Source organism: Callorhinus ursinus, unplaced genomic scaffold, assembly GCF_003265705.2.
Source record: "Callorhinus ursinus isolate GAN/ISIS: 27379988/994484 unplaced genomic scaffold, GSC_fseal_2.0 scaffold8, whole genome shotgun sequence".
NCBI lineage: Eukaryota > Metazoa > Chordata > Mammalia > Carnivora > Otariidae > Callorhinus > Callorhinus ursinus.
Window position 1 is genome coordinate 12,382,262 of NW_027397070.1, and position 22,436 is coordinate 12,404,697.

General features: G+C 36.3%; 1 protein-coding gene across 3 annotated transcripts in view; it reads left to right on the plus strand.

Moving 5' to 3' along the window:
- PRORP (protein only RNase P catalytic subunit) overlaps nt 1–22,436 on the plus strand; it is a 131,597-nt gene that overhangs the window by 52,606 nt on the left and 56,555 nt on the right. For all 3 annotated transcript variants that reach the window (XM_025870168.2, XM_073895082.1, XM_025870167.2), the window contains one exon: nt 5,438–5,545. In XM_025870168.2, coding sequence (XP_025725953.1) covers nt 5,438–5,545 — 108 coding nt within the window. The remainder of the gene's footprint in view (nt 1–5,437; nt 5,546–22,436) is intronic.

The following is a 22,436-nucleotide window of genomic DNA, read 5'->3' on the forward strand; positions in this document are numbered from 1 at the left end:
TTCTGCACTAAATTTCATATAAATGGAATCATACGGTAAGTAACTCTTTATGTCTTCCTTTTTTCACTTCGCATAATACTTGAGATTCATCTATATTTTTGTGTGTATTTGCAGTTTTTTTCTTTTTTGAGAGACAGAGTGTGAGCAGGGGGAGGGGCAGAGGGAGAGGAAGAGAGAGAATCTTAAGCAGGCTCCATGCTCGGCACAGAGCCTGATGTTGGGCTTGATCTCAGGACCCTGAGATCATGACCTGAACTGAAATCAAGAGTTGGACGCTTAACCAACTGAGCCACGCAGGCACCCCTATCAGCAGTTTCTTTTCCTTGATAAATAGTATTCCATTTTCTGGATATACCACATTTTTCCCCATTCTTTCACTAGTAAATAGACAGTTGAATTGTTTCCACTTTGGGGCAATTAGGAATAAAGCCATTATTAATATTCATATATAAGTCTTTGGGTGGATATATATTTTCATTTATCCTCTTTGAATACCTAGAGGTGGATATTGTTGAGTTATAGAATAAATGTATGCTTAACTTTGTAAGAAACTGCCCAGTTGTTTTCCGGAGAGGTTGTACCATTTTACATTCCTACCAGCAATGTTTGAAAGTTCCAGTTGCTCCACATACTTTAATGGTCAGTCTTTAACCATTCTAGTGGTGTATAATGATATCCTCACAGTGGCTATAAATTTTTATTTCCCTAATGACTAATGATTTTGAGTATCTTTTCATGTGCTTATTGGCCTATAGGGAGTTCATCTTTGTAATACTGATATAATAATACCATCTAATTTACAGCTGATACTCAGGTTTTTCAGTTGTGCCGAAAATGTCCTTTATAAACTTTTCCTTGCCCCATATCCAATTCAGGATCACACATTGCTGTTTAGTTGTCATGCTTCTTTGGTTTCTTTTAAGATTTTTATTTATTTATTGAGAGGGAGAGAATGGTAGAGAGAGAGCATGAGAGGGAAGAAGGTCAGAGCGAGAAGCAGACTCCCTGCTGAGCAGGGAGCCCAATGCGGGTCTCGATCTCGGGACTCCAGGATCATGACCTGAGCCGAAGGCAGTCGCTCAACCAACTGAGCCACCCAGGCACTCTCTTTGGTTTCTTTTAATCTGCAACAAAAATCTCAGTTTTCTCTGTCTTTATGGACTTTGACTTAAACACCCACAAAAACTATAAGCCTATTATTTTATAGAATGCCTCTTAGTTTCGGTTTATCTGATACTTCTTTGTGATTGGATTCAGGCTATGCATTTGGGGGAAGAATATCACAAAAATGCTGTTATATCTTTATCAGAGGCATCATATTAAGAAGCACGCTGTGTAAATATTGGTGGTGACTTTATATGTTGCCCAAGAAATTTCTGCCTATCCTGATCTTGTGAAGAATTTTCTTTTCTTCTAGAATTTTCAAAGTTTTGTGTTTAGGTTTAGATTTATGATTTATTTCAAAATAATTTTTGAATGTGTTGTGAGATAGGGATTGAGGTTTTTTTCCCCCAACTCTTCCCCTTGTTAACTTTCTGGTTTTTCTGTTTTCTATTTTTTTGATTCTGCTCTTTATTATTCTATTTTCTTTGAAATTTAATTTGCTTTTCTTTTTCTAGCTTAAGGTAAAAACTTAGATCAATGATTTAGACCTTTTTTTTTTCATTTAAGGGCTTAAAGCTATATATTTTCCTCTATTGCTCTTAATGCAGCCCACAAATTTTGATATTTAATATTTACTATCACTTTGTTGAAAATATTTTCTAATTTCCTGTGTAATTTCTTTTTTGACTCCTGGGCTATTAGAACTATTGGGACTTTTAGGGTGCCTGGCTGGCTCAGTCAGAAGAGCATGCAACTCTTGATCTCACAGTTGTGAGTTAGGTGCCACATTGGATGTAGAGATTACTTAAAAAATAAAAATCTTTAAAAAAAAAGAAATATTGGGACTTTTATAGATATCCACTGCTGTTGGCTTCTGGTTGTGTGTATGTATGTGTGAGTGATCAGCAAACATACCTTTCAGATTTCAATATTTTGTGTTCTATGTGTACATGAAAAGAAAAAATATTTTGCTGTTGTTGGGTGTAGTGTTCTTTAGATATCAATCAAGTCCAAGTGGTTAATAGTATAGTTTATGTCTTCTCTATCCTCACTGATTTTTTTTCTACTTGTTCTATCAGTTATGAAGAGGGGAATGTTGAAATTACCATCTATAAATGTAGACTTAACTGTTCCTGTTTCAACTTCAGTCAAGTTTTGCTTCATATATTTTGAAGCTTTGTTCTTATTTATGAATATGACTTCCTATATTGCTGTTGTCATTATGAAGTCTCCCTTTTTATTTTTTGTAATATTCCTTTTCTTGAAATCCATTTTATCTAACACTAATGTTGTCACTGCAACTTTCTTTTTAATTTTATTTATTTTAAAGATTTTATTTATTTATTTGAGACACAGAGAGCGAGGGCACAAGCGGGGAGGAGGATCAGAGGGAGAGGGAGAAGCAGAATTCCCACTGAGCAGAGAGCCTGATGTGGGGCTCGATCCCGGGACCATGACCCTGGGATCATGACCTGAGCCAAAGGCAGATGCTTAACCCACTGAGTCACCCAGGGGCCCCTGTCACTGCAACTTTCTTAAGCTCACTGATACATGATATTTTCCCCCTACTTTTTATTTTGAGTTTATCCGTATCTTCATATTTATGGTATATCTGTTATAAGCAACATTTTTGATAGGGTTGAATTTAAATATTTTATTTTGTAATTTATTTTCTTTTTACCCCCAAATTTTTTTGTCCCCTTGTTCTTCCTTTCATGTTCTTTTGGGCTAATCAAAACAAATTTTTTTTACTGTTTCATTTTATTCTTCTGTTCACTTTTTATCTATACCTTTTCTGCATTATTTTTTAATGTGTGACTTGGGGTTACAATATGAACCCTTAATCTAGTTGACTTAGAGTTTAGATTGTACCATTTTACATAAAATATAGGTACCTAGCAAAAAAAAAAAAATGTAGGTACCTAGCAGCAGTAGAATTCCATTTACCACTTACTGTCATTTGTGCTGTTGTTGTTACACATACCACATCTGCATGTTTCATTTACCTATGATTTATCCTGCTTTGTGTTTCTTTGTGTTCACCCTGTTTTGTGTTTGCTCTGCTTCTTGGGTCTGTAAGTTACATTTTTCAACAAATTTGGGGGAAATTTTGGCCTTTATTCAAGTGTTTTTTTTTCTACCCTGTCTTTACTATCCTCTTCTTATAGACTGTAATTACCCATATGTTAGTCTGTTTGACATTATTGCACAGGTAGGTTACTAAGGCTTTATCTTTTTTTCTCTTTTTTTCTTCAGATTGTATAATTTCTATTTCTCTGTGATTCATGTTCATTGATTCTTACTTCTGCCATCCCTAATCTGCTGTTAATGTCCATCTTGTGAATATTTTATTTCACATATGTGCTTTGGGTTCTAGAATGTTCATTTTTATAGTTTACATTTTTCTGTTTTCCCTTCTTTGATTTCATTATAATTGTATTTTCCTTTAAATTCTTGAATATATTTAGAAGAGCTACTTTAAAGTTCTTGCCTGCTGACTAGCATCTAGACCTTGATTGATTTCTGTCCACTTTCTTTTCTCTTGACCATGGGTCATATTTTCCTGTTTCTTCTAATGTTTATTAATCCTTTTTTTAAATTTTATTTATTCATTTGAGAGAGAGAGAGCTCAAGCACATGAACAGGGGTGGGGGGTAGAGGGAGAGGGAGAGGGAGGAGCAGACTCCCTGCTAAGCAGGGAGCCCTCTGTGAGGCTCGATCCTAGGTCTTGGAGATTATGACTTGAGCTGAAGGCAGACACTTAACTATCTGAGCCACCCAGGTGCCCCTGTTTATAAATCTTTTAATTGTATATTGGATATTTTGGGGAACACAATGCAAAGGCAAAAGATTCTGTTATCTTTTTCCAGAGGTTATTGATTTTTTTGCTTTGCCAGGCTGTTAAAGTTGGTTAGACTCTGACTACAGACTCTGTCATCTTTGTAGTGGATAGTAACTGAAATCTCGGCTCAGGTCTTTTAAGTCTTTCATCTGTTGCTTTTTTGCTGGGCCCACAGAGTCTTCTCCATGCACGCACAAATAAGAGTTAGCCAAGGATTTGGGCAAAATTATGCAGACTTTTGTGGTTCCCTCCTTTATAGCACCTACTTTCTCACTTTCCAGGCTCTCTGACATACCTAAATGCTGTCTTCTGATTTCTCAAACCAGTAAGTCTACAGTTTTCTGCTTGATTTCCAGCCACCTCTGTCTGCCAAGCACACTAACTGGACAGTGCCCTTTGGGAAAAAGCCATATATGGGCACATTTCACCTGGTGCAGTTCCTTTCTTTTTTGGTTATCCATAGGTAGATAACAAACCACCCAGATGTAGTGGCTTTAAACAGAAACACTTATTATTTTTATTATTATCTCTCATGGTTCTTGAGTTTGACTAGACTCAGCTGTGTGGCTCTTGCTTGGGTATTCTACCATTGTAATTAAAAGGGGGCTGAGGTCATCTTGAAGTCTTCCTCATTCTCATGGGGCTGATGTTGATGCTGGCTGTTGGAGGGGACACAGTTCGACTGTCGGGTAGCCATACGGTCTTTCAAATTTTGCATTCCGTTGAATTTCTGTCTGCTTTTGTTCATTATGTAGTACCTTCAAATAGTTGTTTTTCATATAGAATTTATGTTATCTGATAGTCCAGTACAGACTACTCCATCATTACCAGTAATGGAACTCCCGCTCCTTTTCTTTCCTCCATAGCACTCATCACATTTGGCATTTAATATAATTTATTAACTTATTTATTTGGTTTATTTTGTGTCTCCTACCAAAATGCAGGCTCCATTAGAGTTTTGTCTCTTTGGTAACTGCTGGAAACAATAGTAAATGCCCCACAAATATTTGTTGAATATTTCAACTCTTCAAAATAGCTAGAAGTAAACAAAATCATCTTGATGATCAAAGAGGGACTATTATAGAGCCTTGTTCTTTCAACACTGTTGTACTGGTAGACTAGCATATCTGAGGTTTAAATCTCCTTGGCTTAAGAGCAGGTTAGAGATTCTGACATTTCATTTTCATCATGACTGCCATGTGAGTCAAGTTAGCAGGTGAGAGCTGGTTACGGATCAAATGCAATTAGCATGTGGAAGCACTCTATGAAGCATAAAGTGCTATGAGATTATAAAGCATTTCAGATAATTCCATGCAGTTGCATCTCTTAGTCTGGTCTTTTCAGATTTCATTTCGAAAGTGTTTTTGAGTTTGTATATTTTTAAGCGATAAATATTTTTCCCTACCAGAACAATAATAAAAGTCATAATGTGTTTATAATAAAGCCCTTGTGAAGTTCTTATTAATATTTTATCTGGCTTTTCATTTTTAGGAACTCGAGAGATTTCAGAACTTTGTAAAATGCTGTCCTCCTTTTGATATTGTCATCGATGGGCTCAATGTTGCCAAAACATTTCCTAAAGCTCGTGAATCTCAAGTTGTAAGTACAAGTTTTATATTGTTATTCTAAATCTCTAGAAATATTTATTGTAAAATTTATTTGTGATCTTTCTTGGGTCTCTAATTCCCCATTTTTCCTTCCTCTAAAAATAAGCTCCTAAAGGTGTCATAGTAACTAACTACTTATCTAAGAGTTACTGTTTTCTTCTCTGGCAAGTAAGTGGCTCTTCTAGGCTGGCCAAGAGTGATAAAAAAGTCCATGTAATAGGGGCGCCTGGATGGCTCAGTTGGTTAAGCGTCTGACTATTTCAGTTCAGGTCTTGATCTCAGGGTCATGAGTTCAAGTTCTGTGTTGTTTTTTTTTTAAAGATTTTATTTTTTTATTTGAGAGAGAGAGAGTGAGAGAGAGCACGAGAGGGAAGAGGGTCAGAGGGAGAAGCAGACTCCCCGCTGAGCAGGGAGCCTGAAGCGGGAGTCAATCCCGGGACTCCAGGATCATGACCTGAGCCGAAGGCAGTCGCTTAACCAACTTGAGCCACCCAGGTGCCCAGTGTGGAGCCTTCTTAAAAAAAAAAGTCCACGTAATAAAGGGCCATTTCAGGCCTTTTTCTTATATAATTTTTAGGTAACCTTCTTCTATATCTCTAACTCTTTCTTTGGGTACTCTGACATTTCCCTGTGAGTCACATTCCTCTGCTTGAAATTTATCAACATAAACTCTCAAGAGATGTTAATATATTGTTTTTTCCAAACATAGTATGCTCATAAATGAATCTAAGCAGTTCTTTTTTTTATAAGGTAATCATTTGTTCTATCAGTTTATAAATGTCTAGTAGTTTCTAATAGGAATATCATGAATTTTCATAGCAGTAGTGAGCAATTATTTTAATCCCCTTTTTATAGATTAGAATATTAGAAAAGTGAAGTGAATTTTATAGAGCAAATCCTTAGAAAACAGTCGTAACATCAAAATTCAACTGTAGAGAGCTCCTGGGTTTCAAGCTTATGGTCCTTTTTTTTTTGACATTTATTTATTTATTTGAGACAGAGAGAGCAGGGGGAGGGGCAGAGGGAGAGAGTCTCCAGCAGACTCCCCACTGAGCACAGAGCCCGACGTGGGGCTCAATCCCACAACCCTGAGATCATGACCTGAGCTAAAATCAAGATTGGGATGCTTAACTGAGCCACCCAGACACCCCCAAGTTTATGGTTCTTATCGCTGGCAATTTTTGGCCATTCATCTGTAGTTAATCTGTGTTATTTCTAAAAATTGCTACCAACTTAAAAGCTGTTTCTCAGAGATGCTACTAGTCCAATTTGACCATTTTTACTCAGAAAAGCTTACAAGTACACAAAGCACAAGGTTGATTGACAGAAATTTCTTTATATGCCTTTCCTTTATGTTTGTGCCTACATTTTTGCGGTCGGGTATTAGTTTTCAATCCTTTATTTTTAAAAAGCAAAAAAGCAAGTTGAAAATATTTTGTCTTTTAGGTACTTGAAGGGATTTTTGAGGCAGTAATATTGACAAGGGCAAAGTCAGAAAATGAAGCATAAAATGACTATCTCTAATGCATAGTGGAGCTCAGAATCAGAAGGGCTCATTCTAAAAATTCCACCTCTAATCTGTGAGAAGTAAAGTTTTGTATTTGTTTACCTTTTATTTGACTTTCAGCTTCACACAAAGCACTAAAAATTGACTTGCCAGAAATATATGGCCTAAATTGGATGAACGTTTTTGGGGAAAGTAACACATTGAAAATGATGTCGTGGGTATATCCCCTTGCATTATGTGAGAAAAATTTGCACATTTGGAAAGATCCAAGCAGTCTGGCAAACTAAGAGACAAAGAACAAATGATTGACCAGTGAAGTCATAGGCACCTGCCACTGCTTTTAGTTTTTACTCTTAAAATAATTTAATGTTAGCAATGCTTTATGTGATAGGTAATTGTTATTACTCAGCTCTTAAAAGCACCATTATCTTGTGACGGTGCACTGACATTATGTTTGGGAAACCACAGCTCAGAGGCTCAACTTAGAGACACCATCTGAATAAAGAAGGAAAAAATTTCCTTGTCAAGTTTTTTCTCAAATCTCTGAAGCTAGGGGTTTGTAAAAAATAAAGATATATTTCTCATAGACCTCTCTCTCTCTTTTTTCTTTTTTTTAAATAAATCTATTGTCAGGCCCTTTTGTGGCTTAGTTTTATTCTTCTACACTTTCTAAGTTGTCAGAACTAGCTTCCCAGTTTTTCTGTTAATCTTTTAGATAGGATTTTAGTTTAGAAGTTAAGAATAAGGATTCCAGTGGTACCTGGGTGGTTCAGTTAGTTAAGCGTCCAACTTTTTTTTTTTTTAAGATTTTGTATTTATTTATTTGAGAGAGTGAGAGGGATCACAGAGGGAAAGAGAGAGAAGCAGACATGCACCGAGCAGAGAGCCCAACACGGGGCTCAATCCCAGGACCCTGAGATCATGACCTGAGCCAAAGGTAGATGCCTAACCAACTGAGCCACCCAGGGGCCCTGAGCATCCAACTCTTCATTCCCATTCAGGTCATGATCTCAGGGTTGTGAGATCCAGCCCCGCGCCGGCTCTGCGCTGTTTGTGGGGCCCACTGCTTAGGATTCTCTCTCCCTTTGCCTCTCCACTCCCACACACCCACCCCCATGCTCGCTTGCTTGCTCTCTCTCTCAAAAGAAAAAAAAATAAATAAAAAGAATAAGGATTCTAGAGCCAGACTTTTTGAATTCCAGTCCTGGCTCCTCTACTTTTAAGAGCTTTCATGGTTTGAGCAAATTATTTAACCTCTCTGTGCCTTAGTTTCCCAGTGTGTAAAATGGAGAGAACAACAGTACTTACCTCACAAAGATGTTGAAAAGAATAAATGAGTTAATAAATGTAAGCGTTTGGCACGTTGTAAATACCTAATAGGAGTAACTATTATTGGGATTACTATTCAGATTAATTTCCTAACTGGAACTGTAATTCTTGCTTTCAGTAGACCCTTATTTGGTAGTTTTTTCCTGTCAGGTCATCTGTGTCAATAGAGTTAAAAGAAAATACAAAGCTGTACCCCAGTATTAGACTCAATCTGGGTAAGGTACTCAAATAATAATTGAGAAATGAAGCTAGTATCATCAAAAACTTAAGAAAAATTTTAAATATGATGATTTTAAGAAATTTTATTTTCTTCTGATTATAAAAGTAATGTACATAGAAAATTTGGAAATTACAATAAAGAATATCATATATAACCATATCATTCAGCAATAACCACTGTCAGTGTTTTATTTCCTTGCAGTGTTTTTCCATTTTCTTACCTAGTTGAGCTTCAACTTTGTAAATAATTGTATATCTACATTTTAATTTACAGTTGTTGAAAGCTCTCAATAAAAATGAAATTATAAAAGGAGTAGAAGAAAACATGTACTTTTTAAAATATTTCAGATGGAAGCACCTTAAAAACGTATATAAAACCTAGGAGCCCTAATGGGAAGAACATAGAAATTTACTGTAAACATTGTTAAAAGATAACAACAAAGAGGGCGCCTGGGTGGCTCAGTTGGTTAAGCAACTGCCTTCGGCTCAGGTCATGATCCCGGCGTCCCGGGATCGAGTCCCGCATCGGGCTCCCTGCTCGGCGAGGAGCCTGCTTCTCCCTCTGGCCCTCCCCCCTCTCATGTACTCTCTCTCTCATTCTCGCTCTCTCAAATAAATTTTTAAAAAAAATAAAAAAAAGGTAACAAAGAGAAAAAATTGTTTACAACACGTGACAAAGGGCTAATTTTCTGACACTACCATAGTGTCTTATAAGCCTATAAGAAAAAGAATCATCCAGTAGAAAAGTGATTTGTGATTATAGATATGCAAATAAAAATATTTTCTTCTGGATTGGCAGATTTTAAAAAGTTGGTAGTATCCAATATTTTGAATGGTTTGGAGAGGTAGGGAGAAGGGTATCAGTACAATATTTTTGGTGGGTGATTTGACAACTTTGAATACCTAAAATGTTAAAACTGATACATTGACACAAACACATGAAGTTATATTTCCAAATATGTTAGTTAAGCATTGTTTGTAAGCAGAAAAGTCTAGTCACCTAAATATTTATCAGGCTAGGTCCTGATATGTACTGAAACATCCATTTTATTTATTTTTTAATTTTAATTCCAGTATAGTTAACATACAGTGTTAAATTAGTTTTAAGTGTACAATGTAGTGATTCACAATTCTATACATTACTCAGTGCTCATTAGGGTAAGTGTGCTCTTAGTCCCCTTCACCTCGTTCACCCATCCCCCCACCCACCTCCCCTCTGGTAACCATTAGTTTGTTCTCTATAGTTAAGAGTCTTTTTTTTTTTATTTATTTAAAGATTTTATTTATTTATTTGAGAGACAGAGAATGAGAGATAGAGAGCACGAGAGGGAAGAGGGTCAGAGGGAGAAGCAGATTCCCCGCTGAGCAGGGAGTCCGATGTGGGACTTGATCCCAGGACTCCAGGACCATGACCTGAGCCGAAGGCAGTCGCTTAACCAACTGAGCCACCCAGGCGCCCTAGTTAAGAGTCTTGAAACATTTATTTTAAATGAATGAGGTAGATTTATTTATTTTTTTAAAAGATTTTATTTATTTATTAGAGAGAATGAGAGCCAGACAGCACGAGAGGGAAGAGGGTCAGAGGGAGAAGCAGACTCCCTGCTGAGCAGGGAGCCCGATGCGGGACTCGATCCTGGGACTCCGGGATCATGACCTGAGCCGAAGGCAGTCGCTTAACCAACTGAGCCACCCAGGCGCCCATGAGGTAGATTTATATGTGCTGATATAGAATAATAGCCAAATAAGTACAAGAAGCAATTTGAAGAATAATAAGCTTATATGGCCCCACTTGTGTTTTTTTTTTTTTAAATTCTTTATTTATTTATTCATGAGAGTCAGAGAGAGAGAGAGGCAGAGGCAGAGGGAGAAGCAGGCTTCCCGCCAAGCAGGGAGCCCGATGCGGGGCTCGATTCCAGGACCCCGGGATCATGACCTGAGCCGAAGGCAGACGCTTAACCATCTGAGCCACCCAGGTGCCCCGACTTGTGTTAAAACAAAATAAAGGATTATCCATATAAATGTTTGTTAGATAAGTTTGTATATACCCAGAAATTTTCTAGAAACTACCCATAAAATCTTAACAATAATAAACTTTTGGAGGTGGATATAGAGTATAAGAGAATGAGAAGATTTTAGTTTTTCATTTGTTTTTTTCGAATTTTCTTTCACGAGTATGTATTACTTTAAAATAAAAAGCAAACCACCATCAGGAAAAGAAAAAAGTGAAGAGGCATTCTTGGTAAATATTCTAAAATAACTATATAATACTTTGTATCTTATGGATATACCACAACTCTTTAATCATTTTCCTGTTGATGGGCATATTAAATTGTTTCCCGTTTTTCACTATGGTAAATAATGCTTGGGAGATCTCTGTGCAGCTTTCAGATGATTTCTTTAAAATAGATTCTCAGAAATGGAAGTCAAAGAGTGTGGATATTTTAAGGTCTCAGTACATATTGCCGAATTACTTTCCAAAATGACTGTGCAATTTATACTCCTACAAAGCCTCCAAATAGAAGTTTCTTCAAGGTTGCTTATTACATGATTGCTGCAACTATTCAGCTACATTTGTGCTGTGAATCTGTTATGTGAAAAGAGCAGGACAGGTTCCCCCCACCCCACCGCCATTTTTTAGATTTAAAACATTTGTTAAAATTAAATAGTCCAGAAAGGTAATATTCTTGACTTGTCAAGATATTCTTGATATGTCCTCTTTATTTCTGTCTCTTACTACAGTCACCTATAAGCATGAATAAAGGAAATATTAGGAATCCTATTTCTGTGTGCCTTAATCTTTTCATCTTTGTGTGAAGAATTTTCTGGATTTTTTTTTTATGGAATAATGCACAGATCATTTATGAACTCTCTGTATAATACATTACAAATTCTTGGTCTTTTTCCACTAATGGCTAATTATTACCTATCTAACAGTATTCTCTGTAAGTCAGCTCATAGATAAGAAAAGACCATTTTTACCTTCATTATTTAGAAAGTAGCACCACGATTGTATATCGTGGTCTCAGAGACTACAGTTTAGGAGTGACAGAGGTCAAGGAGCTAAAAATAAGCTTTTGTGAATTTATTTTCTCAATTTTCATGTACATTGTTTTGTATTTTAATTTTTTGAAGCCAGATTATTTATGTCTTATATATGATGTCAGCAGAAACTGGCCAGTCACCATGTGGAGTTGAGACTTATTGGTGGTTGTCATTGCTTGGGTATGTGCAAATTTAGTCATACGTACATAACATATGTCTATCCATCCACTTGTCACCTCAGTTGAGTTAGTTGTATTGGCAGCTCTACACAGTTTAATATTAACCTTAATCTGAACTTTAAATATTTGCTGACGGTTTTCTAACAATGCAGTAAAAGGTAGTGGTAATTGACACATTTTTCATAGTGAGGTACAGAATTTTTAAGCAAGGAGAGGTTGTTATAACTGATTTTTGCATTTTGAAAAGCTGTCACTCAGGTTGCAAACTTCTGTCTGCCAAAACCTTCCCATAGACATTCAAGTCAGTTAACTTACTTGGTAAATAAGAAAAAATTGTTTACAACATGTGACAAAGGCAGAATGGCAAAATTCATTGAAAGAAAAAGCAGTAATCAATGTGAAATACAGGTAATACCTCAGTATTCTTTAATCTGTCTTTGCTGTTGGTCCTAAAAGTGATATAAGAAGTAAAGATGAAGAACACAGGTTTTAAGGAGAATGGTATGTAATCTATCACCATGAGGATATACAGAGCTATTATGGCCAGAAATGATTCAGAAGAGCTTTTAACTTAGATGTGAAGGTTTATATTTAAATATTACTTGTGATTCTGAAAAAAAAATATGGTATGGAAAAGTATAGGTTAATAAATGATTTTTTTGTTTACTGAAAAACAACTTTTTTGATGAAAAGTTATTACTAAGTAAATATTTAATCTGTGTTTTATCTTTACAGTTTCTGCTGTCCTTTTTTTTTTTTTTTAAAGATTTTTATTTATTTGACAGAGAGAGACACAGTGAGAGAGAGGGGACACAAGCAGGGGAGTGGGAGAGGGAGAAGCAGGCTTCCCGCTGAGCAGGGAGCCCGATGCGGGGCTTGATCCCAGGACCCTGGGATCATGACCTGAGCCGAAGGCAGACGCTTGACGACTGAGCCACCCAGGTGCCCGTTTCACTCTTCTGCACCCTAGTTCACTTGCTAGCTTTGTGATCTGGGCTCAGTCATTTAACTTCTTCATGCCTTATGTAAAGACTAAATGAGCTAATCCTTGAAAAGCACTTATTGCAGTACCCTGGCACATAGTCCAATAAATTTAAACAGAAAAAAACCAAACCAAAACAAAAAAACCCCAACCACCTTGTGATTGCATTTAGTTGTCCATGGCCTTAACTTTGTAGGAACAACAGCATGGTAGTTTTTTATGATGTATTTAGTTTCCTAATTTAAATATAACTGACAGTTTCCTCTTTTAGTTTTTTCAGTTTGGGGGTCTTCGTTTTTTTAAACGGATGCCTAGAATCTAAACTTGAGTCTCCAAATTAATGGCTAACTTTTCTGTAAAATAATTAAATAGGAAATATATTAACCATATAGAGAAAATAAAAGACTGTATTAGTATTAGTCAGAATAGCTTATGCTGCAGTAATAAACCCCAACTTCAGAGGCTTAAAACAAATTATTTCTTGTTCATGCTACATGTTTATTGTGGATCATCTGCATCGTCATCATCCTCGTTCTGGGACTCAGAATACCTTTCTGAAATAGTGCCAGTCACTGTGACAGAAGGAAAGGGGAAGGTGGTAGAGCACACATTGACTCATAAAGCTTCTACTCAGATATGATACCATATCACTTGTGCTCATAATTAGCAACTAATGCAAGCTATGCAGCTACACCTGAGTTCAGCAAGATAGGGGAGGCAGTCCTACCACATGTGCCCAGAAGGAGAAAGAGAATTAGTATTTTTTAAGAGCTCTAGTGACTGCCACACAGAGATTGGTGATGTCTTGCTTGTTGTAATGGTCAAGTCTAGCCCAGGGGCTAGAAGTAAGTTTCACCAACATGACCATGCAAACTGTCTTTGCCTATGTTCTTTTTTTCCAATATCAATTTCCTTCACCATGGTTTTATGTGGAAAGAACTGATGCATTGGTTGATCATTTTTTCTAAAGTGATCAGGTAGAAATTCTAAAATCTCAGTGACTCATACTTTACACATACTTTCACAACTTTCATTTTTAAGATGGGTTTTTCTTTTGAGTCACCATTTCATCATTAATAATTGACAATTTGAGATTGCCTTGAGGGGACAGGGACACCATACTAATAACCTTTCATCTAAAAAACAAAAGGTTATAAAGTGGAAAGCTTCTTATGTTGAGTTTTCTCATTGTCTCGCCTCCCTGTCCCCCACACTCCTGCCCATAATTCAGTCCTAGTGTCTTTGTTCCTCGCTTCTTTTACAGCTTGCGTTTTGGATTTTCAGTTGTTCATAAGCTCCGTTAGTAGAAGGTGTATAGGAAAAAGGTACATCATTTTAGATAATCTTGCTAGCTGTTCAAAACTCTACTGCCAATTTTTGTAGATAACTGAGAATTGGTTAAAATAGCTTCTGCAGAAAGAAAATTTATAATGTAATTTTAAAGAATTATGGCCAGAGATCAGCACTGAATGCTTTCATTCTTACAGCATGCTTGGGACGTTGAATAGAAAGTAGTTTGGTGGAAACACTGCAGAATTTGTTTTGATTGCCATCTCTTAGTTGGTTTTACTACAGTGAGAGGAAAATGGAAATGTGGGTATTAGCCATTAAAGGTCATTTGGCAGTAGCATTTACTTGGCAGTGAGTTCTCTTTTTTTTCCTGCGACCCAAGTTATTTTATTTCTTTCTGTTGATTTACATAACCTCTCACAGATGTTTCAGTACCATAAAGAACCTAAGATACAATAAACTGTGCTCGGTGTTTGTGTGTGTGTGTGTGTGTCTGTGTGTGTGCATATTTTTTTGCCCAAACTATAGAAATATTGTGGAATTTAACACCAACTGTGCTTGAAATTATGTTTTAATAATGTTAAAGTAGCAAAGAAACTCTTAAATACCTTACTGTGTTTACAATGGCAAATGTTAGATTAAGTATTGACATATTTTTATTAAACCTCCTTAACTTTTAAATACTTTTGTCCACATAATTGTTCCTCCTGCTTAAAGACTAGCTCTTAAGGGCTGGCTTTAGAGGTAAATGGTCTTGTTCCTTGGGTCTCAAAACTAGGATGTCATGCTGCCACTTGCCTTCAGAGAACATATACTACCCCCATGTTTGCTCTGAGAAGGTGTTTGAGTAATTTTTTCTATATTGAAATCTAGAATCGAAAACGTCATTTTTCCCATTTACTTTCATAAGTTTTGTTGATTACTAATGATTGGAAATAAGTGATTGAAGATTATTTCTAAATATTTTCTTAATTTTAGTCAACTGGTTAACAATAGTTTCCTTCCAGTGGAATTTAAAAAGTGGTTCTTGGGGCGCCTGGGTGGCGCAGTCAATTAAGCAACTGACTCTTGGTTTCGGCTCACATTACGATCTCAGGGTCGTGAGATCCAGCTGAGCCCTGTGTCAGGCTTCATGCTCAGCATGGAGTCTGCTTGAGATTCTCTCTCCTCCTCCCTCTGCCCCTCCCTCTTATGCTTGTTCTCCCTCTCTCTCTTTAAAATAAATAAATTTAAAAAGTGGTTCTTTCAGTGTTTTTAAGGGTAGGAGTTATAGGTACAGTTATTAATCCAGTTATTTCTAGCTTAAAACTTTAATCCAGGAAAGCACTTTTTACTTTATCCAAATTATATATTTCTACAAGTACTCATTATATTTCTTTAGAAAATACTAACATGTTCTTAAAGATAAGCAACTTTAAAATAAATATGTAGTATTACAAACTGAACCACTAAGGATTCTGCTATATTTTAGAATATTGATTCTCAGACTTTAGTGTGCCTCAGAATCACCTTGAGGGCTTGTTAAACAGGATGCTGGCCCTACACCCAGAGTTCCTGATTCAGAAGGTTTGGGGTGGGGCTGAGAATTTACATTTCTAAAAAGTTCTTAGGTAATGTTGCTGCTGCTGGTTTGTGGGGGACCACATTTTGAGAACCACTATTATATAAAAACAGTTTCTCAGAAGTGTGTTCATACTGCTTAACAAAAATAAGCAGCTTTTAACAGTCAAACGCTCAAAATGATTAGAAGTCTTAATGATTCTTAGATTGGGAATCTGTTTTTTTAACTGACTATATGAAACTCTAAATAAGGTACTGAAACTTGGTCCTAAGAATAATATACTTCTTCCACTTTCAGAATAGAAGTTTGTCATATTTCCATAACCAAGTAGTAGTATATATCAAGTAGTTATATTACATTATATAAGTATTACATATAATACTTATATATAATATTTATATGTTATATATACTTAGTAATTATAATATTACAAGTATTATATTATCAAGTAGTTATATTAGCATTTTGACGATTTTTAGGTACCTAGAGTATGACTTTTAAAAAAATATTTTAAGGGCACCTGGGTGGCTCAGTCGGTTAAGCGACTGCCTTCAGCTCAGGTCATGATCCCAGAGTCCTGGGATTGAGTCCCGCATCAGGCTCCCTGCTTGGCAGGGAGTCTGCTTCTCCCTCTCACCCTACCCCTTCTTGTGCTCTCTCTCTCTCTCTCTGTCTCAAATAAATAAAATAAAATCTTTAAAAAAAATTTAAAAAATATGTTAAGTAACCAAAGAGAGTGTGCTAATTGAGGAAAGCCTGAGACTAAAAGTAATTATATGGAATATCAAACCAGTGGAATTGCTTGTTTCTCTCTAGGGCATCTGAAATAATCATCCGAATAAGTCATTGTTAGTATGTATTTGTAAACCTAAATTTAAAAAGAAAAAGAAAAAGAAAAGCTGTGGAAACTATAAACTTGGACTGTGAATCTTAAGGCAGCTAACCTGGTAGCAGCATTTAAGTTCGATTTCATTAGGATTTAGGAAGGGCTGATATGAGTTCTCTAATCTATAAATGGGAGGAAAAAGTACATCCAATCTTGACTCCTTATTTTTAAAAATAATTGCATCTGGCTAGTCAAAGGTGATGTAAGTGACTTGGGGAAATAAAGAGGTGTTAGTGACTGCCAATCCAGAATTTACTGAAAACACACACAAAATTTTTTTTCTTACTCTTCATCTTTCATGACATGGTAACTCAGTGAAGTCACATTACCCTAGATCAAATAATGCCAGACTGACTGGGTACTTCCCTCATCCATGTGCAATTCCGTCCGCTCTGCCTGCTTGACATGTTGTAAGAATTCTGTTTTGTCATGTGACTGCTGAAATAGTCTATACTCAGAATTATTCTTACATGGACTGACTGCTAATGGAGTGTATGATCAACTGTCACATAAGTGGGTTTTGGGTGAAGTAATCAAGGGAATAAGTAGAAAGATGAATGAAGCCAGGCAAATTGCTATAATGAATTTGGCCTCATATCTCTTTCTTCCCAGATATCCCCAAAAGGGTATACTTTGTATAGTGTTCGAAACAAAATCTCCCCGATTGCATTAGTCAGTCAAATGACTGTGTGTTTTAATACAGCATTGTTAGGAATACAGCGTTGCCAGGCTCCCATATCTGTTTTCTCTCTGACAAAATCTTAATGGCAAGTTAATTCTTCTCTCGATGTGCCACTGATGTTTGTGTGATAACTGAGGTGTGGTGAGATTGTCTTTGTGAATCATTATTGTGTATACCTTGCTTCTATGACAGTATTTTAAAACATACTTCTCAGGAGTGTGCTAAGTAGAGCTACCTATGAAAATATAATACCCACTTTAACCAAAATTTTAAAGTATATACTGCTAAATCTGTAAGGTAAACAGCAATTCCAGAAGGAGTAGTAAATTGACTTGAACATGTTTTTGAAGTTGTATAAATTACTCATCCCTAATGATTATTACAGTGGTAATACTTTATTAGTCATTAATGTATTAAAATATTTATTTAAAAATAACAGGTCTTTTTCCTTTTCAAATAGTTGCTATTTCAGACTTTTAACTATTGAAAGGCTGATTTTTCTCTCAAATACAATTAAGATCAATTCAGAGCTCAAATTTTACTGCAGTATTTCATTTAGACATTTTTTTCTAGATATTATTAGGAAGAATATATAATAGTTCCTTTTGTTTTTTTTTAAGATTTTATTTATTTATTTGACAGAGAGAGAGAAAGCGAGAGCAGGAACACAAGCAGGAGGAGTGGGAGAGGGAGAAGCAGGCTTCCCGCTGAGCAGGGAACCCGATGTGGGGCTCGATCCCAGGACCCTGGGATCATGACCTGAGCCGAAGGCAGACGCTTAATGATTGAGCCACCCAGGCGCCCCCATAATAGTTCCTTCAAGTGTTCATCCCCCTACTCCAAAGTAGATTCTCTTCATTTGTAGATTGTTTCTGTCCTGCTTGGTTCTATAGATAAAAGATGGTTATACTGATGTATGCATTGCAAAAAATAAAATAAACTTAAAATAAGTTACAGTAAGAGCACAAAGGGCAAATAAGCTTATAAGCTTAGGAAAAATAAGAGGATTGAGTTTGGTCCACAAAATTCATACTGATGAAGTGCTGTGGTAATGTGGCTATAAAGTCCATCAACAAACTTGAAGATGAAACATGATTGCCAAAGAGCAGGGGTTCGTCCTTTCATCTTCCTGCACATCATTCATAAGCACTCCACACTGCCATTTATAAACACTCTCTTTACCTAAAGGGATTCTCAAAGGGGCCGGGATGGGTTTGGGGAGAGTTAAGATACATCAGAAAGTGGAGAAGTTTGAAGACACATCATTCTGGTGCACCTTTTAAGGAAGTTATTTCCACTGTAAGAGTCATTGATATGGGGGATTCACATAATTCATAAGATCAAATGGAAACAAATTGTTTAGAGAAAGTACCATTATTCCTAATATTTAAACCAAAGAGATTTCTGTTGTAGGCCCTTTTAGTACAGGGCCATGTGGGCACTGTGAGTGCTCTTTACAACATCCTTGTTAGGACCAGGCAAATAGATTGTGTGAGCATCAGCAGTAAAGGAACAGTAGATGAAGCGTATATGAGCTTGAGAGAACAGGCCTCAATAACTCAGTATCACTGATGCTCTCTCAGGTTGGTCCGAGGCTTGGTAGCAGGACTCTTGCTTACTGACCTCTTCAGAAAATGGGTAAGCTGATTTTTCCCTTCGGATTCACAGTAATCCATAGCAGTACTAGACCTTGTTTTAAAAATTTATAAATTTATTGCAGTTTTTAAAAAATCTGGTCAGGAAGTATATATCCCTAATATGCTTCCCATGTAGTAAGCACTCTTAAGATTTAAAGAGATATTCAGGTGGGTTGGAGTATCAGAATTGCCTTTGGTTTTTGTTAAGTAATTATGGCAAACACCATTTCTTTAATGTGAAAAAAGAAGCTTGCAAACTCAACATTTAATTTAATCAGTAGAGCATTTTCTCACTTAGTTTTGTGTCAATCATAAATGCCTAGAAAGTGCTTGTGTATATAAAGTTATAGAATTAGTCTAAATTGAAGCATTCCAATTATTATAGATGTCCCTCTCCAGAAAAAGATCTACATGTACTCTGATATGAATGGCAGGAAAACCTTGAAAATTTTCTCATCAGTTTAGGAAAGAGATAGCAGGCAATCTTACTGGGTTTAAGCCTAGAAGATAAGTGGAAACAGCACTTCCTCTTCAAATGGATCAAAAATAACCCTGCAAAATATTCATAAAGTGTTTTATCAATATCAGTCTTTTACCAAAATAAGAACTTGAAAGTGAAAATTGCAAAGCCACATAGTTCCATGGGTGTAAAAACATCCTAAGTATACCAAATTCTTAATTACTTGCCAGTATTTTGTTTTAATTCCATTTCAATGTCCATTACCTGATTATCACTCTGACAGAGTGATCAGAGAGAAAAAAATGACATATAAATATCATATCTGTCATAGACTCTCACCCAGAATACCACCTTACATTTAGTCATCATGTCTCATTAGACTCCTCTTCCCTGTGAGTTTCTCAGACTTTATTTTGAAGACCTTGACAGTTTTGAGGACTGCTGGGCAGGTATTATGTAGAATATCCCTCAATTGGGATTGGTATGATGTTTTTCTCATGATTAGCCTGGGGTTATGGGTTTTGGGGAGGAAGACCATAGAGGTGAAGTACCAGCCCCATAACATCATAGAAAAAGTACATAGTATCAACATGACTTATCCCTATTGATACTAACTTTGGTCACCTGGCTGAGGAAGGGTTTGTCAGGTTTCTCCAACATGAAGTTACTTTTTTCCCCCCGCTTTTCATGCTGTAATCTTTGGAAGGAAGTCATTGTGCAGCCATGCATAAAGAGGGGGCGAGTTATGCTCTACCTCCTTGGAGGCAGGATATTTATATAAATTATTTTAAATTCTTCTACATGGGAAATTTGTGTATTCTCCCCTATTTACTTATTTATTTAATCCTTACTTATAGCAGTATGGACTCATGGATATTTTATTTTATACTTTGTGTTATAATCTAATATTTATTTTGTTCAAATTATTCTATCTTTGGCATTTTCAAACTTTTTGTTAGCCCCCTTCTCTTTGGCATACCCCCATCATTGTGCTGTTTTTTGAGCACTTCCTTACCTTCTGGCACTACAGTATACCTCATTTGTACACCGTTCTTTTTTAAAAGCTAAAGAACATCAATGATTAGGTAGGCTGCTTCAGTCTCCTTTGAAGGAAAAGATACTGACCCCGTTTTTGATTATCGAGAACAATAAAAAAGAAAGGTTAGTATTTTTTTTGACTTTTCCTCCATTTTCAGTATCAAGTAATATTTGGTTCTGCTACTTAGTGTAGCAGTTTTGCCCAGTCACCTTTGATTTTTCTTCAGGGGATAGTCTTGTTTATGGGTTGTCTGTTTTGGAGGATCAGCGTGTATTTTGGATTTTTCTTTTTCCTTTTTTGTTTCTTTAGCAGTGGAGTAGGAAAGGTACAGCTCAAAGGAGAAATTGGAATAATCAGTATAAACTTATTCAGAGCAGCTCTCCTATTACTATGTCTCAAGTAATCAAAAAAAAAAAAAGTGGCTGTTACCCAACTTATAAAACACTAGTTACCTCCAAAGGGAAAGGTTATATAGAACGTTGGTGTTCTATATTACGTATTTGTGTAGTGTTAGAATTTTTTTAAAAAACGAACTTACATTTCTTTCATAATGTGGAAAATAATAAAGGTTTATTTTTAGAGTCAGTGGAAATGCAAAGAAAAAAACTTACCCTATCCGTGGTTTGAAATGCTTTGGAACTTAAGGACTTTTCCCCCACACCTGATGTACTCAAAACTTTTGGTTATTTTGCATTAATATTCTTTACCTGTACCTGTGCTAGCGAAATTGGCACATCTGTCCAGTTGGTTTATGTAATTGCAAGGTCTCCTTTAGCATTTGAAGATTATTTGGGATTCTCTGACAGTTGTTTCTAGTGTGTAAGATTTCTGTTTAACCAAGTTACAAATATATTGTAAGTAGAGATGTCTTCATGATGTCTTACAAAAAGACATACAGTTGTTTTGGTGTATGGCTATAGAAGGAATAGGTGGGAATCTTTCCCACTGTTTCTTTGTTCTGCTGCTTTTCCTGTTATCCTGAGATTTGATTTCTTTCTTTCTTTATATCCACTGGGTTTTCTGTTCTACGCTTGCTGACCCTTACACCCCAAGATTACTTATCTGGGTTCTTTCCTCTCTTTTAACCCACCTTGGTTAACTGGACCCTGCCAACTCAAGGAAAGCCCTCTCTGCATTTTCCCTGGGATATGGCATGGTCTCAAAATGAGAGTGTCACTGCAGCTAGTAATCTGTATGTTTTCTAGCTCTAGTAGGGAGCAGCTCCCCTCTCTTTATTGCCTTACTGCCACACTCCACCCCTGCCCCCCACCAAGAGCCCCTAAGTATTTAAACTCTCAGTCTAGCTCTCCCATTTGGAAATTAGGATATTCTCAGATTTAATAGCAGAAGGAGTAAAAGAACTTTGATAGAGTTTTATTTACATTTCTTTGTGCTACTTTAGGAGCCATAAAATATGTCATCTTGTCATCTCCATGTGTTCTGATTTTCATTTCAGTACAACATAAAATAACCAAGCATTTGTTTTCTATAACTCAAAGCCAAAAAGGTTTTGTTTTACTATATTTTGTTTGATGGAGTTTAAATACAGCATAGTCACTTTCTCATAAAATCTTCTACAAATCAACAAAGATAATTTTACCTATCTGTGCTCAGATTCAGTTTAATAAATATTAAGTGACTGTTATGTGGTTCTGGAAATGGCCATATGGCTTGCCCTGAGAAAACTCACAACCTAGAAGTGATAGGGCATATACAGATGGGGGAGGGACAGGCATGTTAACTCCATGAGTTGTAGATAAGGAGGTTAAGGAAAGATTTCATGGACAAGGTGGCATTTGAAATAAACTTCATCAGGCAGAGTTAGTGGGGAGGGTATTCTAAGCAGACGCAATGGTTTGAGTCATGAGTGTTTAGAGGCATAAAATAAAGGCATACTTGAAGAATAGTGAGTAGACCAACCACTAGTAGCTGGAGCATAGCTTACTTGTTTGGTAGTAGTGGGAGACGAGGTCGAAAATGTTGGTTGTGGCCCTGGTTTGGAGCACCTTAAATATACTGTGAATTTTCTTCCAGTCATTCAGCAGCTAGATTGAAGATACAGTGGTAAAT